Source organism: Perognathus longimembris, chromosome 7 (assembly GCF_023159225.1).
Source record: "Perognathus longimembris pacificus isolate PPM17 chromosome 7, ASM2315922v1, whole genome shotgun sequence".
NCBI lineage: Eukaryota > Metazoa > Chordata > Mammalia > Rodentia > Heteromyidae > Perognathus > Perognathus longimembris.
Window position 1 is genome coordinate 16,641,239 of NC_063167.1, and position 19,246 is coordinate 16,660,484.

General features: G+C 54.4%; 1 protein-coding gene across 1 annotated transcript in view; it reads right to left on the reverse strand.

Moving 5' to 3' along the window:
* Window positions 1-227: 227 nt before the first annotated feature.
* Slc9a1 (solute carrier family 9 member A1) overlaps window positions 228-19,246 on the reverse strand; it is a 57,119-nt gene continuing 38,100 nt past the window's right edge. The window contains exons 2-12 of the mRNA XM_048350609.1: window positions 12,316-12,776; window positions 8,367-8,617; window positions 7,395-7,612; window positions 6,040-6,242; window positions 5,211-5,300; window positions 4,685-4,755; window positions 4,380-4,553; window positions 4,040-4,154; window positions 3,823-3,924; window positions 2,885-2,957; window positions 228-1,863 (exon numbers count right to left, since the gene is read on the reverse strand). Coding sequence (XP_048206566.1) covers window positions 1,526-1,863; window positions 2,885-2,957; window positions 3,823-3,924; window positions 4,040-4,154; window positions 4,380-4,553; window positions 4,685-4,755; window positions 5,211-5,300; window positions 6,040-6,242; window positions 7,395-7,612; window positions 8,367-8,617; window positions 12,316-12,776 — 2,096 coding nt within the window. The 3' untranslated portion in view covers window positions 228-1,525. The remainder of the gene's footprint in view (window positions 1,864-2,884; window positions 2,958-3,822; window positions 3,925-4,039; window positions 4,155-4,379; window positions 4,554-4,684; window positions 4,756-5,210; window positions 5,301-6,039; window positions 6,243-7,394; window positions 7,613-8,366; window positions 8,618-12,315; window positions 12,777-19,246) is intronic.

The window sequence follows — 19,246 nt, forward strand, 5'->3', positions numbered from 1 at the left end:
CCGGCTGTTCGCGCACTGCCCTTTCCTCAGCTGTGCGAATGTTACAGGCCGCGGCCCTTCTCCCGAGAGCTGGCATACTTCCTGCCCTGTTATCGCCAAACCTCCGGCACCTGGCACATGTAATGACCACACCAGCACTGATGGTGTGAAGGATTCCAGGCTGATGTGAGCAGAGTTCCACCCCCCTGCCTTCCTGAAGCGCACAGTCCCAGGGAGCAGTCCAGGACTCTATCAAAAACTCACATTGATTTATTAGAATATGAAAAAAAGGTTCAATTTCTTCTGTACAGGTGGCAGAGCGGCAGCAGCTGCGGTGGCTTTGTACATGGTTGTCGACGTCACCTTGCACGGCGACTTCTGCCCAAAACAGCACTTGCATGGAGAGGAGAGACAGAGGGCCCCATCCCCTGGCGGAGGGCCACTGACTATTGCACGATCCTGGGGGAGGGGGAGTGTCCAGACAGGCAAGGCCCTGCCTGAGCTATGGCGGGGGGGGGGGGGGGCGGGAATGGGACTGTGTGCCTGTGAGCAAAGGCCTCTGGGGACCCAGGGCTCTGTCCACCCCAGCAGCGATGGCCCGGGGGGAGGCCCTCTTACCAGGAAGAGAGGCTTGTGGGGGACACAGAGTAAGAAACAAAGGCCAGCAGAGAGTGAGGGTCAGACTTGAGAGCAAGGCAGGTGCCCGGAGGCCTTGTGCCCGGGAAATTGGTCAATCAGGACAGGTTAGGGCCACGTCTAAAATCGGAGCCTTGAGCAAAAGTTCGGAGCCCAGGAGGCAAAGGACTGATTCGGGGGCAGGGTGCGGGACAGACAGGCACTAATGAGGAGGGCTCTCCAGAGCTGGAGGTCCTGGGAGAGGGGTTTCAGATACGCTAAAACCCAGGACTGCCTCTGTGTGAACAGCAGCGGACACGGAAGTGGGAGTGATCCGAATGTGAAGGCAGGACTTCCGGGGGGCTCAGCGGTCCCTTGCTGGGTAGCGGCCACAGAGACGCCCAGTGTTCACTGTCCACACAGAGAGGCTCCGAGATGCCCTCCGCCTCAGGCGCTGGGTGAGGGCTGGCAGGAGTGGGGTGGCCCTTCCTCCAGTCACTCACCTGGCTTCCAGGAGCAAAGGGGAACCGGGCAGAGGCCAGGAGGCCGCAGCTCCTGGGGGTCCTGGGTGGGGCCACAGCTGAGCCAGAGGCTCTTTGGTCGGAAGGAGGAGGGCGCTGCAGTGGAGGGCACGGCCTTGCAGCCTGCGAGGCCGTGGTCCAGGCATGGCGAGCTCCGATCTGGGGGAGAAGGGCTGCCTCGCCAGCCCAGCAGCTCTGCCCGGTAGGAGAGATGGCGAAGGCAGTTCTGCTGGGAGGGGCGGGAGGAAGCTGTGCTACAGGAGGGGCTGTGGACCCAGCTGCCATGCGGAGGGAGGAAGGGGCGGAGATCCAGATCCAGGTCAGGAAGGGTGTGGGGAGCCCCCAGCTCCCCTCCAATCCCCGCTCTGGTGGGAAGGTCCGTTGTACAGGTGCTGCCCCTTGGCCTGGCACTACTGCCCCTTGGGGATGAACGGCTCCCCCTCCCCTGGATCGGGGTGGGGGCCTGGGTCACTTAGGCAGCGCTGTATCCTTTGGGAGCTGGGGCTGTCACTGGGCCCAGGAGTGAAGACATCATCAGTGCCGGGGGAGGAGGGCTCCTTGGACCGCATCATAATGACTCCATCCTCCTCCTCCTCTTCCTCTGCTACTCTCCCTGGATTCCGGCTTAGCCCCAGGACCTTGCCCTTCAGTTCCTCGTTCACCAGGTCCACAGACTCAGGTGACTGCGGAGAGGCTGGGTCGATGGTGATGACAGGCAAGTCTGCCTTCGGCTCGTAGGCCAGCGGATCTGGGGACCAAGCACAGAACCAAGGTTGGGTTCTACCCAAGTCCTGTCCAGTGCACACCACACCTCCAGGGCCCCTCAGCTGTGTCAGCAACTCCCAGAGCCAGAGCCTTCCGGTGAACGTGGCCGTCTCTGTGAGCCTGAGTGACCCCCTCCGTCCCAGCTCCTCCTCCCTCAGACTGCTCCCTCCCCTTGGACCTGGGGCTCCTACAGGTGGACTGTCATAGAAGTCCAGCTGGGTCTAACAGGGTTCTTAGTGGGTGCTGGTGTCTCACACCTGTAATCCTAGCTACTCAGGAGACAGATTGAGGATCAGGTCTGAAGTCATCCCAGGAAAGCAAGTCTTTTATCTCCAAGTAATTACCAGAAAAGCTGAGGGACAGAGCCTAGACCCTGAGTTCAAGCCCTCCTATACACAGAGAGAGAGAGAGAGACAGAGAGAGACAGAGGGAGAGACAGAGAGAGAGACAGAGACAGAGACAGAAAATAGAGTTCTAGGGCTACACAAGGGCTAGTGGTAGAGTGCTCGCCTCATATACATGAAGCCCTGGGTTTGATTCCTCAGCACCACATATATAGAAAAAGCTGGAAGTGGTGCTGTGGCTCAAGTGGTAGAGTGCTAGCCTTGAGCAAAAAGAAGCCAGGGGCAGTGTCCGTGTCCAGGCCTTGAGTTCAAGCCCTAGGAGTGGCAAAAAACAACAACAAAAAACAAGGGCTGCACTAGGGACCCAGGCCTGTGAGCAGGCCTTGCCCTTGCTCACTTCCGTGGACAGAGGCCCCACCCCGCTGCCAGCCACCCTGTCTGCCCAGCTCCTGTCCCAGTCCTCACTGGGACACCTCTGCATCTGAGGATGGTAACAGGGCCCTTTCTGCCCTCGTCGGCACAGTCCCACCTGAAGCAGATGAGGCCACGGTGGGAGAAGCCTGGCCTCCCCACTGGTTTTCTCGGAGGCCCTTTATGCCTGGAGACGCTGCCTGAGGAGGCTGTGCTGAGTGCCCAGCCCCGGGGGCCCACTCTGCTTACCTGAGCCAATGCGGGCCCGGGACATGGTGGGCGAGTCCAGCTTGTGGGCTGGCACCGTCAGGTAGTTGTTGATCTGACACAGAGAGAGATCCGGTGAGCAAGGCAGTTGGGGGAGGGGGCCCCTTTGCATGCACCTGACACCAGTAGTGCCCTGTGTCTGCTCAAGCATCCTGGATGGCACAAGCAGCCCCTGGGGGCGTGTCCTGGGCTTCCTCCTTGCTGTGTGATCTCTCTGGGCAACCTCGAATGTTCCTATGTTACCCAAGCCTTGGTTCCAGGCCACCACCTGTCTCCGATTCCAGACTAATAAACCAAGTCAAAGGGTGCCCTGGGCCCTGCACGGCCTAACAATTGGCAACTATGCTCAGCTCCTTATCTTCCTTCAATCCTTTCTCAGGACTAGAAGCTTGGACACAAACCTGACTCTTGGGGTGTGGTGGCGTAGTGGCTCAGAAGGCTGAGATCTGAGGATCAAGGTTCAAAGCCCAAGTAGGAAGTCTGTGAGACTCTTATCTCCAATTAGCTACCAGAAAGTCAGAATTGGAGCTTTTACTTAAGTGTTAGAGCACTAGCCTTGAGGAAAAAGGCAAAAGGACAGCACTCAGGCCCTGAGTTCAAGCCTCAGTACTGGCCCAACACCCTACCTCTTCTCCCTTTGGCCCACCCAACTGGTGACAAAAGTTTCCAGTTCTACTTCTTAATGTCCCCTCCCCCGCTCCATCATGTACCCTTTATCTAGGCCACCCCCATCCCTCCCGTGTTACTCCAGGGGATAAAACCCAAACCCTCGAACCATCAGCAAGCCTCCTGAAGCCACTGTTTTTAGCATGAGCACGTTCCCTCTGAGGAGGTGGTGGAGCACTGGGGTGTGGGTATAGGTAGAACACAGATCCCCCCCACCCCCAAAAGGCTGGGTCCCATGCTGATCTGGCTCCCACCTTCTGCTCCAGCTGCCGGGCCTTCTGTCTCCGGAGCAGCATCTGGTTCCAGGCCTCCTCGTAGGGGTCGGCCACCAGTGTGTGTCTATTGTAGGACCGCAGCTGTGGGAGCGACAGGGTGGCTGTCAGCGTGGGCAGGATGGGGGCTGGGGAAGCTCTGGGCACACCGGTGCCCCGGGGCAGAGGAGAAGGCTGCAGGAGCAGAGGCGGCCCTCACCCGCTGCCTGGTCTTCTGCAGGTTGTTTCTTAGGATCTTACGTATCTCCTCTTCCTTGTCCTTGGACAGTGCTGGCAGGATGCGTTCAGCAGCCAGGGACTTGGGATGGATGTTCCTGCCACAACACAGCACAGGTTAGGTCTCCGTTCTCAAGACCTGGGAGCCGGCAGGGATGGGCCAGGAGGCGGCCATGCTGGGGATGGCCTAGGTGGGTGTTCAAAGCTTCAAGCCCCCCTGTGGCCCCCCCACACCTCACAACCCAGGTTCTCCCTAGTGGCCGTTCCAGGCTGGGGCTGGCACAAGGGCAGGGTCGCTGCCCGGCCCGGCCTCGGGCACTCACTGCATGGAGACGGTGGAGACGGCAGAGGGGATCTTGCCCATGCCCCCGCTCTCCACCAGCTCAATGGCCTGCTTCATCTCCATCTTGTGGTAGAAGGCGATGAGCTGGGGCTCCTTGGAGCGCTCGCCGGCTATCAGACATTTCTTCACGTACTTCTTGTTAAATCGGTTGAGCCTGGTGGGAGGAGGAGACAGATGGAGCTGGTTCCCATGGGTGGGCAGATGCCAGGGTCCCTCCCTCGGGGGGAGACCCTTACCTGCACCTTCCCACCCCACCCCACCCCACCCCACCCCACCTGCACCTACTTGTCCTTCCAGTGGTGGTGGCCGTAGTGACCACAGATGTCCTCGATGCCCGTCAGAAGGTGGTCCAGGAACTGAAACGAGCCAAGTCAAGCTTCACTGTGGGGCTCCTTTCCTATCTAGAACTCCTCTGAACAGGCTCTACCTTCCACCCCGGAAGGGCCTCTTGCTCCACCAGGCCTTAAAGTTCCAGAAGTAGCCAGGAGGTGGCGCCAAGCCTCCAGTGATCCTAAAGCCCAGTGGACAATGGGATCTTTCAAACCCGCCCTCTTGGAGCTGGCTGAACCACTTTCTCTGAAACCACTTGAGCCCATCAATGCCTGGGGGCAGGTTTTATCTAGAGGCAAAGATGGCATAACACCCCTGGGATTTCAGCTGCTACCACACCTGCCTATCAGTGAGATGGCAGGCAGCCTCTAGGTACTGAGGGACTACACCCCACTGAGGCAAGGGCAGAGGAGGTAAGAAAACAAAGACCTAGCTGCTCCTGGAGCCTCCTTCAGCAACCGAGCACCCCAGCTCCCAGTACCTGCGTGTGGATCTCCTCATTGATGGAGCGCTTGGTTTCTTGCTTTTTCTTCACAGCCAAAAGGTCTACCAGGGGCCGAATGGTCATGCCCTGGGCAGGGGAGGGGGTGAGGAGCAGTTAGCTCTCAAGTACACTGGATCTGACAGGGATCCTGAGATGTCCTTGCTGCTCCGAGATCCTCAGTGTCCCAGGACCAATAGATGGTGGAACTGTTTGCCTCCCCCCAGCACCAGACCTTCTGGGGGCCACAGCCAGAGCTCCAACAGGGCCCTACACTGCTCCCATAGACAGTGGCAGAGCTAGGGATGATGCTAGGCCTCTAGGCGTCTGGCTTAGAATCCTGTCGTTGCCCATATTCCATTTTACAGATACAGAAACTCGAGACCCCCATGATATGAGACCACTGAGGAAGAGTCAGATCTTGAGACAGGATCTGCTGCTGACAACCCACATCTCTTAAACGGTTCCCAATTGGGTAACAGTCTGGTAACTTTACATTCCAATTGCTAACTTCACAGTGACTCATTTTCCTAACGGCCACTTTACACAGGAGGAAACTGGGGGCCAGAAGGGGAGTGGCTTGTCCATGGTCACAATGCAAGTTAATACACGAGCTTCATACAACACTTTTTTTTTTTTCTTGCCAGTTCTGGGGCTTGAATTCAGGGCCTGAGCACACCACTTCTGGCTCTTTCTATATATGTGGTGCTGAGGAATTGAACCCAGGGCTCCTACCACTAGGCCACATTCTCAGCCCACACAACACATTTTCTATGGGAACAGAACCTGGGACCCTAAGGCCGGAGCCTGCCCCACCCAGGCCCAGCACCTGGACAAAGACGGTGAAGAAGATGACGGTGATGATGGCGGTGAGGAACAGGTCACACATGGGGAAGTGCTTCTTGTCCAGGAGGTAGCCCAGGGAGAAGGCGATGGCCCCTCGCAGGCCCCCGTAGGCGATGATGAACTGGTCCTTGGGGGTCAGCTTCACGATGCGGAATTTGTTGATGAACCAGGTCAGGCCCAGCACTCCTGCCAGGGAGGAGCAGAGGAGGGGTTGGGCAGGCCGGAGCGCCTCCGGGCCTCAGCACCAGGGACTTCCCCACCACAAAGTCCCATAGCTCACTCCTGGGTCCCTCGGCCCAGGGGGCTCTAGATCCATACATAAGGAAGGTTCCTAACCTAAACATGGTGTGGAGATGGCACTGCGGCCGGGTCAGGAAGGGGAAGGCAGGGGGTGTCACAGTCCCTCCTTGTCAATAAGATGGACACATGGGGATCCGTAGCCTAGTCTAATTCTCTCTGCATTTGATGCTCCCCATGATAAAACATTACTTCAAGACACGGGCTGGGTCTGACCTCCACCCACGACACCCAAATCCCTGAAGGGCAGGGCAGCAGCAGGATTGTGAAAATGGCCAAGTCACACAGAACACTCATGGGACCACACAGCCGACCTTCATTTCACAGAGACATGAGCAAGACCCACGGGGACACTGGCTTCTCCACAGAGGTGAGTGAGGCCTGACAGGCATCTGAGGGGACGCCCTCAGCATGCGGCACCCACAGGCGCGCTGGACAGTTTATATATCCTCCTACCTCACCTGCCACGGGCCAGGAGTTCCCCCCCCCCCCCCACTGTACCTCACCCACCATGGCCAGGACTCCCCCCACACACACACCTCACCCACCATGGCCAGGACTGTACCTCACCCACCATGGTAGGGGGGGCCCCCACCCCACTGTACCGCCACGGCCCAGGAGGCCCCCCCCCCACTGTACCTCACCCACCATGGCCAAGACCCTCACACAGCACATCTCACCCTCCATGGCTTAGCTGCTACACACACTCCCCTCCCCCATCATAAATAGCCCTATACCCTGCACCACACCCCGCAAACTAGACTCTCCATGCTCTGTACCTCACACACCACAGCCTCGCCATCTCCTATATTATACCATACACACTAGACAGCTCCTGTACACAGCACGCTACACATCACCACACACTACCGTTCAGTACAATACACATAATACACTATACACACACTGAAGTCCACACTTCTACCAACCTCACACACTGCACCCCCCCACAACCAAGCTCCTCGAAACCCACCCCTACACCACCAAACGGTACCACCCCACAAGCCCCTCTACACTGGGTGCGCTGTGGCCGGCCCTCACCCAGCACACGGGCGATGAGGCAGAAGAGCAGCGTGCTGATAACAAAGGTCCAGTTCCAGTGGTGGGAGCCGGCCACCGTGGAGACGCCCAGGAAGATGAAGATGAGGGTCTCACTGACGCTGCTCCACATCTTCAGGAAATACTTGATGGTGGTGTGGGACTTGTGGGAGATGTTGGCCTCCACGTAGGGGCGCATCACCACCCCTGAGGCAATGAGACTAGGATGGAGGAAGGTAAGGTTCAGGCGCATTCTCGTCCACACTGTGGTGCGGTGCGGCTGACAGTGCTAGGGTGGACAAGCGCTCGTTTTCTGAGCCATGTGTGGGGGTTGATTCCAAGTATGATTCTTTCCCACAATGCACGAGGATCTCCTCAGAGACTTTCACTCAAAGCAGTCACCTAGGTCCTCCTCACCAGGTAGCCACACCAGACTCTGTTCCTCTGGGACAGGTGACTTCTCTACACTTTCATACTTCTCCCCCTTGCACCCCTAGGCCATGCCGCTCTCTGTCCACAGCCCACCCCCCTCCTCAAGACCTAGCAGTGGCCTGGTGAGTTCTTCCTGGGCTGGCTGAGGCAAAGGGTATGGGAGTCCACTCCCACTCAGGGAATTCCATTGAGGCAAAGGAAGGAAGGAAGAGGTGGGGTTGGGACTTTGCAGGACTTTAAGCTCAGTACTTCTGAGGCCACCCTGGGTGCTGCCTCTTGTGTCCAGGGCTAGTCCCAACACAGGTCACTCCTGCTCCATCTGCTCCTAGACAAGAATGCCTCCTAGAGATTCTCAAATCCCCACAGGGACCAGTGGACGTGTCTCATTTCTAGAAGGCCCCTGATGACCTTGGTCATTAAAGCGGTTTCCGTGCAGGTCTGGCGCCTGGACCCTGGGGAGCTCTGTGGTGAGGACCCCGGTCTGAGGCCACCCTGCTAACAGCTTCCCCAGCAGGGCCCGCTGCCTGCCACACCCAAACTCACGCCATGATGCCGGACAGGTGGAAGAGCTCGGCGGACAGATAGGCCATGTAGCTGTAGAGGAAGACGAAGAGTGGCTCGATGACTCGGATGTGAGAGGTGAATCGGGAGGTGAAGGCTGCAATGACCCCGTAGACCACGCCCACAAACACCCCTCCCAGGGCCACTACGAAGAAGCTCAGGAAGCCGAGGACGATGTCTACGATGCCCACTTGATCGTAGCTGGCAAACTCTTCGAAGAGGTGATACAGGACCTGGGAAAAGTGTGCAGGTGGTGGGTGGGAGGGCAGGGTGCTAGCCCATGGCACCCTGGGGTCCACCCAGGGTGATCCCACCCCTCTGGGAACCAGAAACACAAAGAATAGGCCTTGTGGGGGCTGGGGGTGTGGCTCAACTGATGAGTGGCTGCCTTAGCAAATGAAGGCCCTGAGTTCAAACCCCTGATACCACCAAAACCAAACCAACACATAGAATAGACCACATGGTAAAAGAAAAACCCAGTTTCAAACAAGAGCTCAGATCCATGGGCTGAGGGCTGGAGGGAGCTGCCTGGGGCCCGGGCCCCGTCATGCTGGTTATAAACATAGAACCCAGGAACCAAAGGGCCATGTTGAAATCCCTACTCTGCTGCTCCCTAGCTGTGTACTTGGGGCCAAGGACTCCTTGTGCCTTGGTTGTTCCATCTCTAATGTGGGCTGTTAAGCTTCAGCAAACACAGTAAAAGTGCTCAGTACTGTGCCTGGGCAGAGCTAGCACACCCATGTGATCACTCCTCCTTGGGTTCAGTCCCTCCTTCAGCACAAAGCAGGAACTTCAGACAATGAAGAGCAGGATAGCCTTCTTCCCTTTTTCCTCTTTCTTTTCTTTTCTTGCTTTCTTCTTTTTGGTGCCAGTACTAGAACTCGACCTCAGGGCCTTGTGCTCTTCCTTAGCTTTTTTGCTCAAGGCTGGCACTCTACTATTTTAAGCTACAGCTCTACTTCCAGCTTTTTGCTGGTTAACCGGAGCTAAGGGGCTCACAGACTTTTCTGCTCTGGCTGGCTTTGAATCATGATCCCTAGATTTCAGTCTCCTAAGTAACTAAGATTACAGGTGTGAGCTACCAGCACCTACCCAGCTAGAACAGCATTTCTTAATCATGATAATTCATGAGGCCAGGCCATACCCCACTTGAACCCTGTGGGTGGGGCTGAGAAACCCTGCTTTAAGAAGCTCCCCAGGTGGTTGCAATCAACTGCCAAGCTTAGATGCTGTGAAACTGAAAAGTTTCCTGTCCCTTAGACTGGGAGGTAGACATCTCTGCAGAGTTCTGTAGTGTGAAGCCCCTGAACAATCTCTGCCTAGTCAGTACTAGTCTTGTGTGGATTCCTGTTGCCTTGCTACGCTGAGGCTCAGAGAGTTGAAGCGGCATGCCTGAGGGCCCCGGGGACTGCACCCAGGATGTGTTCCCTGATGGCTATGGCCAAGGCCTCCCAGCAGCCTGTTTCTGGTCTCCACCAGCACCATGGCTCCTTGGCCTTCTTGCATCCAGCCCCATATAGCTCTGCCAGGAGCCAGCCAGGGAGTTTACAGGGCCAGTGAGGGGGACAGAGGACCTAAGAATCCATGAGAGGACACATTCCGATGTCCCCAGCACCTGGGCAGTTCCTGGAGGCAAGGGGTAATGGGCAAGGAGTGTGTGTGTGTGTGAGTGTGTGTGTGTGACAGGGCACAGAGCCACCTGAGACCATGCAATGTAGGGACAACCTTACTGCCTGGGAAATGAGGCGCTCAAACCCTTGCCTGGAGTTTCAGAAGTGCCAAATCAGGGCCAAGCAGGAAGAGCAAGTTCTAGGCCCAGGTGCCATCGGGGAGACAGGGCGGGGTAGCAGCAGTAATAGCCTTGTCAGCAGAGACACTTAGCCCTGAGCTACTCCAACTCACTTCTGGCCCGAGGGGAGTCATAAGTGCTCCCAGTCTGCCACACAGGCCACGGGGGCGGGCACAGAAGCCAGGTCCTCCTTTCTGGCTGGGCACTGTGGAATCTGTGTGGCACAGGTCTGTGTTTGGGCTCAGGATCACACTGTGTGCATTTGAACCTGGCTACTCATCAGCTAATGTAACCTCTCAGTGCCTCAGTTTCTTCACCTGGGGAAACAGAACTAACAGCAGTGGCAACCTCATGGGGAATTACTGGATGGCTCAGATGAGGCAATAGGTATGGGACAGGAAGCGGCCCCACACCAGTAACTGCCACACCACCCACTTCAGCAGACATGGCTGTGGATCTGAGTTAACTTTTGGCACAAGCACACCCAACCTGGACTCACATCCACACCCCACTGGCCGCACCTCCGGCACTCAGGGCGAGCAGAATTCCCACAGGAATGCCAGCTAATAGGAACAGCTGGGTACTGCAAGTCCTGTGTCACACTAGCGGGGAACCCTGTGGCAACCCTGGGCTAGGGCTAGTGCTAGAAGACACCAAGATGGAGGCGTCTGCTCAGTGCAGGCTGCTGCTCTACCCAGCCGTATGATGCGCCAGTGAGAGCCAGGAGAGGCAGGGGAAACAGAGGCTGTGGGCACTGAATACCAGTCTACCTCTACAAGGAGGGGTCAGAGGGGCTGGGGGGGGGAGTGCACATGGAGCAGGGACTCGGCAAGCACACGTGCACTTGTGTTTTCCGTGTAAGTGGCTGCTCTTGGAGGGGTCCAGCTTGGTGGGGGGAGGACATACATGCACACATCTCGTGAGGAAATTATGTAGACATGTATAGTATACAGTTCTGCCACATACAATGCAGACCCTGCATGGGTCTTGCCTGCCCGTAGTAGGGCCTTTATAGATGTCCACACCCACCTAGGTGCCAGTGGTTCACATTTGTAACCCTAGCTAAGAGAGGCTAAGAATGAGAGGGTTGCAGTTCAAGAGTGGTTGGGGCAGGAAAAAAATGCACAAGACCCCTTCTCAGCAAATAGCTGGTTACAGTGGCATGTGCCTATCACCCCGCTATAAACAAGCAGCATAAAATAGGTGGATTGTGGTCCAGTCACATACCTGGGCAGGAAGCCAGACCCTGTATCTCAAAAGTAACCAGCACAAAGGCTGGAGATGTGGCTCAGAGATGGAGCTAGGTAATGCCTGTCTAGCAACCAACCACAAGGTCGTGAGTTTAAACCCCAGTACCAAACAAATAAAAGGTGAGGCCCAGAAAGGCAGAGTCATACAAGAAGCAAATAGCTAACCCATTTTTACCTGTCATCTACAAGTTTGGGGGACAAGCCCCCTTTCCAAACAATCTCTGTTCCAAAACTGCACACACTAAATTTCTAACTTAAGATAACTCAACATCAGAACTAAAGGATCGGGCTGGGGATATGGCCTAGTGGCAAGAGTGCCTGCCTCATATACATGAGGCCCTGGGTTTGATTCCCCAGCACCACATATACAGAAAATGGCCAGAAGTGGTGCTGTGGCTCAAGTGGTAGAGTGCTAGCCTTGAGCAAAAAAAAGAAGCCAGGGACAGTGCTCAGGCCCTGAGTCTAAGCCCCAGGACTGGCAAAAAAAAAACCCAAAGCAAAACAAAACAGAACTAAAGGATCAGCAATATGGCCAAGATTACATGGAAATGCAAGCTGAAGAGCGAACATGCGACCTAGGAAGGCCAAGAGCTCCAGCTCTGGAGCGAGGCAGACCTGGTTCAAACACAAACTGCTTCTACCACATTGACTCAACTCTCTGCCCTAACACTCGTTGATGAATGTCTTTGTCTTGTTCTATAGAATGTCAATACCAAGTTTTCCGTTAGGTTCTCCTGAGGATGAAACGTGAGGATTCGTGTCCCTGTGCCCAGCATGGCGCCTGGAACCCAGCAAGGACGAATGGACACCATCTGTTTGCACTACTGCTATTAGCTAGTGGGCAGCTGAGGGATTGGGCCTGTGCCTGTCAGCCGGGCCCCTGGCCCCTCACCACGGTGACAGCGTCGTTGAGGAGGGACTCCCCAAAGACGAGGATGTGCAGGAGCTCGTTGATATGGATCTCCTCAAAGACAGCTAGCACGGCCACGGGGTCCACGGCGGAGATGATGCTGCCGAAGAGCAGGGTGTCCAGGAGGTTGATGTTGTTGATCTGCTCGCCGCCCACCAGGCACACGGCGTACATGAGGCCACCCAGGAAGAAGGCATTCCACAGCGTGCCCACCACAGCGAAGATGAGGATGGTGCCCAGGTTCTCGGTGAACTGCCGCAGCGGCAGGAAGTAGCCGGCGTCCAGGATGATAGGAGGCAGCAGGAAGAGGAAGAAGACATCCGACTGCAGGAAGGGGGGCGTCTCGCCCACACCCTTGATCAGGCCCCCCACCAGCAGCCCCACCACGATGAGCAGGCAGCTCTCTGGGACGATGCTGGAGATGGTGGGGATCACATGGAAACCTGGGGAGGGTGAGAGAACAGGAGGCGGTGGGCTTCTGGGGGATGGGGAACCAGGATTGGGGACCACAGAACAGCTGGCAGAAAAGACGAACAGGCTGTTAACTCTCTGAGCCCCGGCTCCTGTCTAAAAATGGAAGGGATGATACCAGCTCCGCAAGGTTGTGGTATAAAACGAACGATGTTTTAAAGTGTTGGGGAGGTTGTTTGGTTTTGGTCTGGTGCTGGGTGCTGACCTTTCACTTTTTTTTGCTCAAGGCTGGCACTCTACCACTTGAGCCACAGCTCTACTTCTGGCTTTTGGATGGTTAGAGATAAGAATTTCTTGGATTTGTCTGCCAGGGTGGGCTTTGAACTATGATCCTCAGATCTCAGCCTCCTGAGCAGCTAGGATTACAGGTAAGAGTCCGTGGTGCCTGGCTTCAAGTGTCTTTTTTTTTTTTTTTTTCTCCAAAGGATATTTATATGCTGTTTCTGTCACTGTCATAAATAAGGAGCAGCAGGTCTACATGCCTCCAGAAGGCCAAAGTTAATTAGACTGATTACTAAGGTGCCAATACCTAAGGCCTCCTAAGCCTCCAACTTGAACCCAAAGCATCTTTCCAGACACAAGTCCTGGGAGGCCAACTTGAACCCAACACCAGGAACAATCTAACGATTTCCTCTGAGGGAAGCTGGTAGGCTCCCTTGCCAGGGAGATGTTTATTTAACTTGAAGGCAGAAACAGATGGTTGGAGATGCGACAGAGGAGCGGGGAGATTCATAGAAGATCAGTGCAGGAAGGAACGTGGGGGACAGCGAAACGAGGCCTGAGGTCTGCAGACCCGCAGAGCACGTACAGTGCCTCCACTCCAGCACTTGCAGGCTTCTCTGCGGAGCCGCCTGCTTCCTGGCTGAGGCAAAGTAGCTGCTTCACACAAGGCTCTAGGAATCAGCAGCCAGCAATCTCCACGTGAGAGACAAAATCTGTCACCTTTTTAGCCCAATTCTACTCTACATAGGGGGCACCTGAGGCTCAGAAAAGTGAAAGGACTTGCCTAAAGGCACACAACAAACCAGTAACAGAACCTCGAAGGAACAGCTGTGGTTGGTTCTCCAACACCTCCCATCAAACTCCAAAGTTCTGAAATTCAAGCTCTCCTACCATCCCTCCCCATCAAAGCAAAGTATCTTCATGCCCCTTTTTTCTTTCTTTCTTTCTTTTAAAATAACAAACTCAGGGCTTTAAGCCCATACTGGGCTCTTTCTACTCACTGCTGGCATGTAGCTACCACCATGGGAGCCATTTGGCTGCCACTATGTTTCTGCCTCCTCTTCCTCTTCTTCCACCTCCCCCAGAAGGGTTTCTTGGCTACCTTGTGTGCTCAGGGAAGGGTAGGGGTCCTTCACTGGCACCGCTTTCTCTCAGTCTTCAAGTCACAATCACCACCGAGGTTCTGTAGCATCTGCTGAAGTCAGACAATCAGACCAAGAAGTGGAGATGGCCATAGCCCCTCACCCTACAGACCTACAGTGCCCTCGAGGGCAGATGGGACAGCACGAGGTTTAGCTTCAATCTTGACTATCACCCAAAAGGCTCATATTTTAAAGGGTTGGACCCCAGGGTGGTCTATTGGGAGATGGATGTACCTTAAAAGAAGTTGGGTATAGCCAGACCCCAGTAGCTCAAGTCTGTGATCCTAATGACTCTGGGGGCTGAGATCTGAGGATCAGGTGTGAAGATAGCCCAGGCAGGAAAGTCCATGACACTCATCTCCAATTAACCACCAAAAAGCCAGAAGCAGAACTATGGCTTACATGGTGGAACACCAGCTTGAGCAAAAAAGCTAAAGGAGAACACCCACTCTTTGAACTCAAGCCCCAGTACCAGAAAAAAAAAAAAAAAGAGGTTAGAATGGTGGGAGGTTTGGGGCACATTGAGGGTGTGTCCTGATAGGTCTTTGGGACTTCCTGCCTCCCCCCCCCCACTTGCTCTTGGCTCTCCAGCTCATGAAGTAAGTGGCTTGCTCTGCCAAACATTTTCACCATGATGCAGTCAGAGGCCCAAAGCACAGAGCCAGAGCCAATCGATGTTGGACTAAAACCTCCAAAACTGTGGGCCAAAGTTTAAAAACTCTTTTTCTTTCTTCTTCTTTTTTTTGGTAGTAATGGAAATTGAGCCCAGAACCTTGTGTTTGCTAGGCTGAACTGCAACTTAGTCCTTTTGCTTTCAGTTTGTATTTCAGATACATGGTCTTTAGCTTTTGCCCTGGGCTGACCTAAGACCACAATCTTTCTACCTCCGCCTCAGGCATAGCTAGACCACAGGTAGGCATTACTACACCTGGCTTGGTTTCTTTTTTTTTTTTTTTTTTTTTTTTTTTTTTGCCAGTCCTGGGCCTTGGACTCAGGGCCTGAGCACTGTCCCTGGCTTCCTTTTGCTCAAGGCTAGCACTCTGCCACTTGAGCCACAGCGCCGCTTCTGGCCGTTTTCTGTATATGTGGTGCTGGGGAATCGAACCTAGGGCCTCGTGTATCTGAGGCAGGCACTCTTGCCGCTAGGCTATATCCCCAGCCCCTGGCTTGGTTTTGAGACAGAATCTTGAAAACTTTTGCCTGGCTAGCTACTTCCTCTCTCTACCTCCTGAGCAGCTGGGGTTGTAAGCATGTGTCATTACTAGCCCAAATGTTTTCAGTAGGGTTTTGTATTTTTTTTTTTCTTGTTGGTTGTACCAATACTGGGGCTTGAACTCAGGGCCTTGTACTCTACTCTCCCTTACTTTTTGGCTAAGGCTAGCCCTCTACCACTTGAGCCTCACCTCCACTTCTGGCTTTTTGCTGATTATTTGGAGATAACAAATGTGTAGGATTTTTATCTGCCCAGGTTGGCTTTGAACCCTGATCTTCGGCTCTCGGCCTCCTAGTAATGTTTATTATCTCAGGTGTTTCGGTAACAGAAAGCTAACAAGTGTTGAAGGGAATAGAATCCCTTTACATATGCAACAGGAAGCAGCTTCCCAAGGCCCTAAGTCCAGCTCTAGGCAGCTGACCCTCCTGAGTATCCCAGGTGCCGCACTGACAGCTGCCTTGGAGAAGGCAGAGTCTTCACAGACAACTCAGGGTAGACAGGGGACACCCTCTACACCCACCTAACAGGGAAGGCTTGAAAAAAACACCTCTTCTCCTCTATGCCATGGTTCTAATCCCAGAGCTTTCCTGGACCGTGAGCCATGAGCTGGTGCCCCAGAGCTGAGTTCTGTCCCTCTACTCCCCACTGCCTGGGGAGAGGGAGGTATGTGAGCAAGCCAAGAGTGGTAACATGAAGGGTTCGCCGTTCCTGATGTGTCAGCACTATGCCAGAAGGAAGACAAGCTAGCTCTTCAAGGCGAGGCAGACTCCCCTGCTCTAAAGGAGGTGTACCATTATGGGTATTGTTGTTTATTTTTTTTTGTGCCAGACTAGGACTTGAACTCACAACCTGGACACTGTCCCTTAGTTTTTACTCAAGGTTGGTACTTTACCACTTGAGCCACACTTCTGGCTTTTTGGTAGTTAACTGGATATAAGAGTCTCACACACTTTCCTGCTCAGCTGGCTTTGAACTGTGATCCTCAGATTTCAGCCTGCTAGTATAGCTAGGATTACAGGTATGGGCCTCCAGTGCCAGGCTGCTTATGGTGTCTTGAACCTGAAGCAAAGAGCTATATTTAGCCTGCTGCTTCCACGCCAATATTTTCCCTGAGACACCATGTTAGGCACTGGGGACCGAGAGGTGACTCAGGCTCACAACTTACACAAGGAGCTCATGATGGTGACCATGGTTTTCCAGATCGTGGGAGCTCCATCACAGGGAAACAGACAGATGAGAAACTAGAGTGCTGAGAGGAGGCAGGTCCCCCAGGCCTCCTGACCAGGAGATAGCACTTTCTTCTACTTAAGTAGCTTCCAGGATACCTTGCTGGGCCCTGTTCTCAGCCCCCTGCATCCCAGTGAGCAGAGGAGATCTTAGCCCCAGAGGGCTCTGAGTAAGGGCAGGGTTACCATACACACACACACACACACACACACACACACACACACACACACACACACACACACACACACACACACACGCCTTGCTCTTGGCTTTGGGCCCACACTAGGCAGCACCTTACAGGAAAGCGCTTCCAGGGCAGGGGAGGAGGAGGCTCCTCCAGGAAGGGAGGAGTGTCCAGGTCTGTCCTAGCTTGTCCCACTCCCTAGGCCCTGACTACACCCATCAGCTCCACCCTGCCTGAAGAGTCCCCTTACATAAGCTCAGGAAGGTGTCTGATACCAGGTGTGAAAGGGCACGGAGGCATGGGTGGTGGTCCTGGACTGTGTCTAGGGCTGGCATCAAGGGGAGGCCAAAAACTTCTAGGTCTCAAACTTGTTGCTGTGGTGACCTTGCCAGTATGGAATCGGGGTGGGGTGAACACAGAATCAGATCCAGAGACATGAGAGCTGACAGGAACCTCTCAGAGGGAATTTCATTCTCCATTACGTCGTTGGGGAAACAGACTCCAGGAGGGCCAGTGACCTCTCAATGGCCACTCAGCCAGTTCCACCAGGGAAGCTTCCCTTCCCCAAGGCACTGGTGCCTCCAGAGCAAGAAAGGGGACAGAAGTCCCTGGCCCCCAGCCCAGCTGGCCAAACCCTCTGCCCTTGAGAAGAGGCTGGGGGTGGAAAGGAGGTTATTTTTCATTCCTTTCCATAGAGATGGTGGCTTGAACACGTGTGAACACACCTGGGGCATGGTGATCAACAAATCTCAAAACTGCAGGGAGGCTGGGAGCCATCGGGCCCTCTTGTAGCTGCTCTGGCCTTCAGCACAAAGATTTTATTTACACTTGTCAGACTTGTCTCCATCTGCTCAGCCAGCATGGTGGAGCAGTACAGTGTCCCATGTTACCATCAGTTGCCAGGGTGACCAGATTATGTGGTCCCTCTTTCCACAGGCCTCCCCTAGCTTAAGAAGTCAGAGGGGAGCAAGAGGAAGAAGAGCCCTTGAGGCCCACTGGTGCTGGATCACCAGGGACCCAGGGACAAGCTGGGGGCTCTGCCGGCCTACTTTCAGAGCTGCTATGGGGCTGCAAATCGGCCAGACCCCAAGGGATTCCCAGTTGCACAATGATTCCATTTCTTTAACTCCCTCTTCAACTGCCCCAGCAACCAGTCTCAACTGCAGCAATGAAAGGCAACCCCTTACAGGGAAAAGCTGGGCACTCTACAGTGTGTCTGTCACTGATACTCCAATATGTATCTTATGTGCTCCTTACCAGAGCTCTGGGAGGACTCGAGTTTATAGATGAGGAAACTGAGGCACAGAAAAGTTAAGCAACTTGCTCCAAGTCACACAACGGCTAACTGGGATTCAGTTCCATGTTCTTAGCCATTCATCCTGTTAACCCTAGCTCTGTGCATGTGCATGCGCATGCTACTGGAGCTTGAATTCAAGGCCAGGGTACTGTCCTGAGCTTTTTTTGATGAAGGCTGGAGTTTTTTCTCGACTACAGCTCCATTTCCAGCTTTTTAGTAGGTAGTTGAAGATAAAAGTCTCATGGATTGTCCTGCTCAGTCTGGCTTTGAATTCAGGGTCCTCAGATCTCAGCCTCCTGAGTAGCTAGGATTGTAGGTGTGAGCCACACATGCATAGCTGCCTCCTTTTATTCTTATTTTGTTTTTATAGAGAGAATCTGCCCAGGATTAAAGAAGCTCAAAGTAGCCCAAAGTTCTCAGAGAGCCAGAAGCAGCCATTTCTTTCCCCAAGTCTTCTCCTCCATGGCTCCCTTCCTTTCTAGGGGCTCATGAAGACGTCATAGAGCCCGTCTTCCTTTGAAGCCAGCTCTCCTGGAGGCCCTCCAGAGCGAACTCAGCCAGGAGGGTCTTTTCTTTCCTAACTTAGAGCAACAGATGGGAATAATCTAGATTGTTGATTTTTCCACCACCATACTCAGCTCCCAGGCAGGACCAGGGCCGACCAGGCAGCAAGGTAGAGTAGACTAGAATGGACTCAGCTGCTACCTTGTTGCCTAGGTAACTCCTGCCAGACCTGCAGAAGAGGCAGCAGCAGCTACCTGCCCTGTGTGCCACCTCCAGCACACTGGATCCCAATCAGGACAGTTCCTACCCTCAGTTTCCCCACCTGTGTATAGGCCTACTTCAGAGGGTTCCTGGAATATTTCAGAGATAATGAGGGTAAAGAATGCCAAATAGGGGCTGGGAATGTGGCTTAGTGGTAGAGTGCTTGCCTAGCATGCATGAAGGCCTGGATTTGATTCCTCAGCACCACATACCAGAAAAGGCCAGAAGTGGTGCTGTGGCTCAAGTGGTAGAGTGCTAGCTTTGAGCAAAAAAGAAGCCAGGAGGGGCTGGGAATATGGCCTAGTGGCAAGAGTGCTTGCCTCCTACACATGAAGCTCTGGGCTCGATTCCCCAGCACCACATATATGGAAAACGGCCAGAAGGGGCGCTGT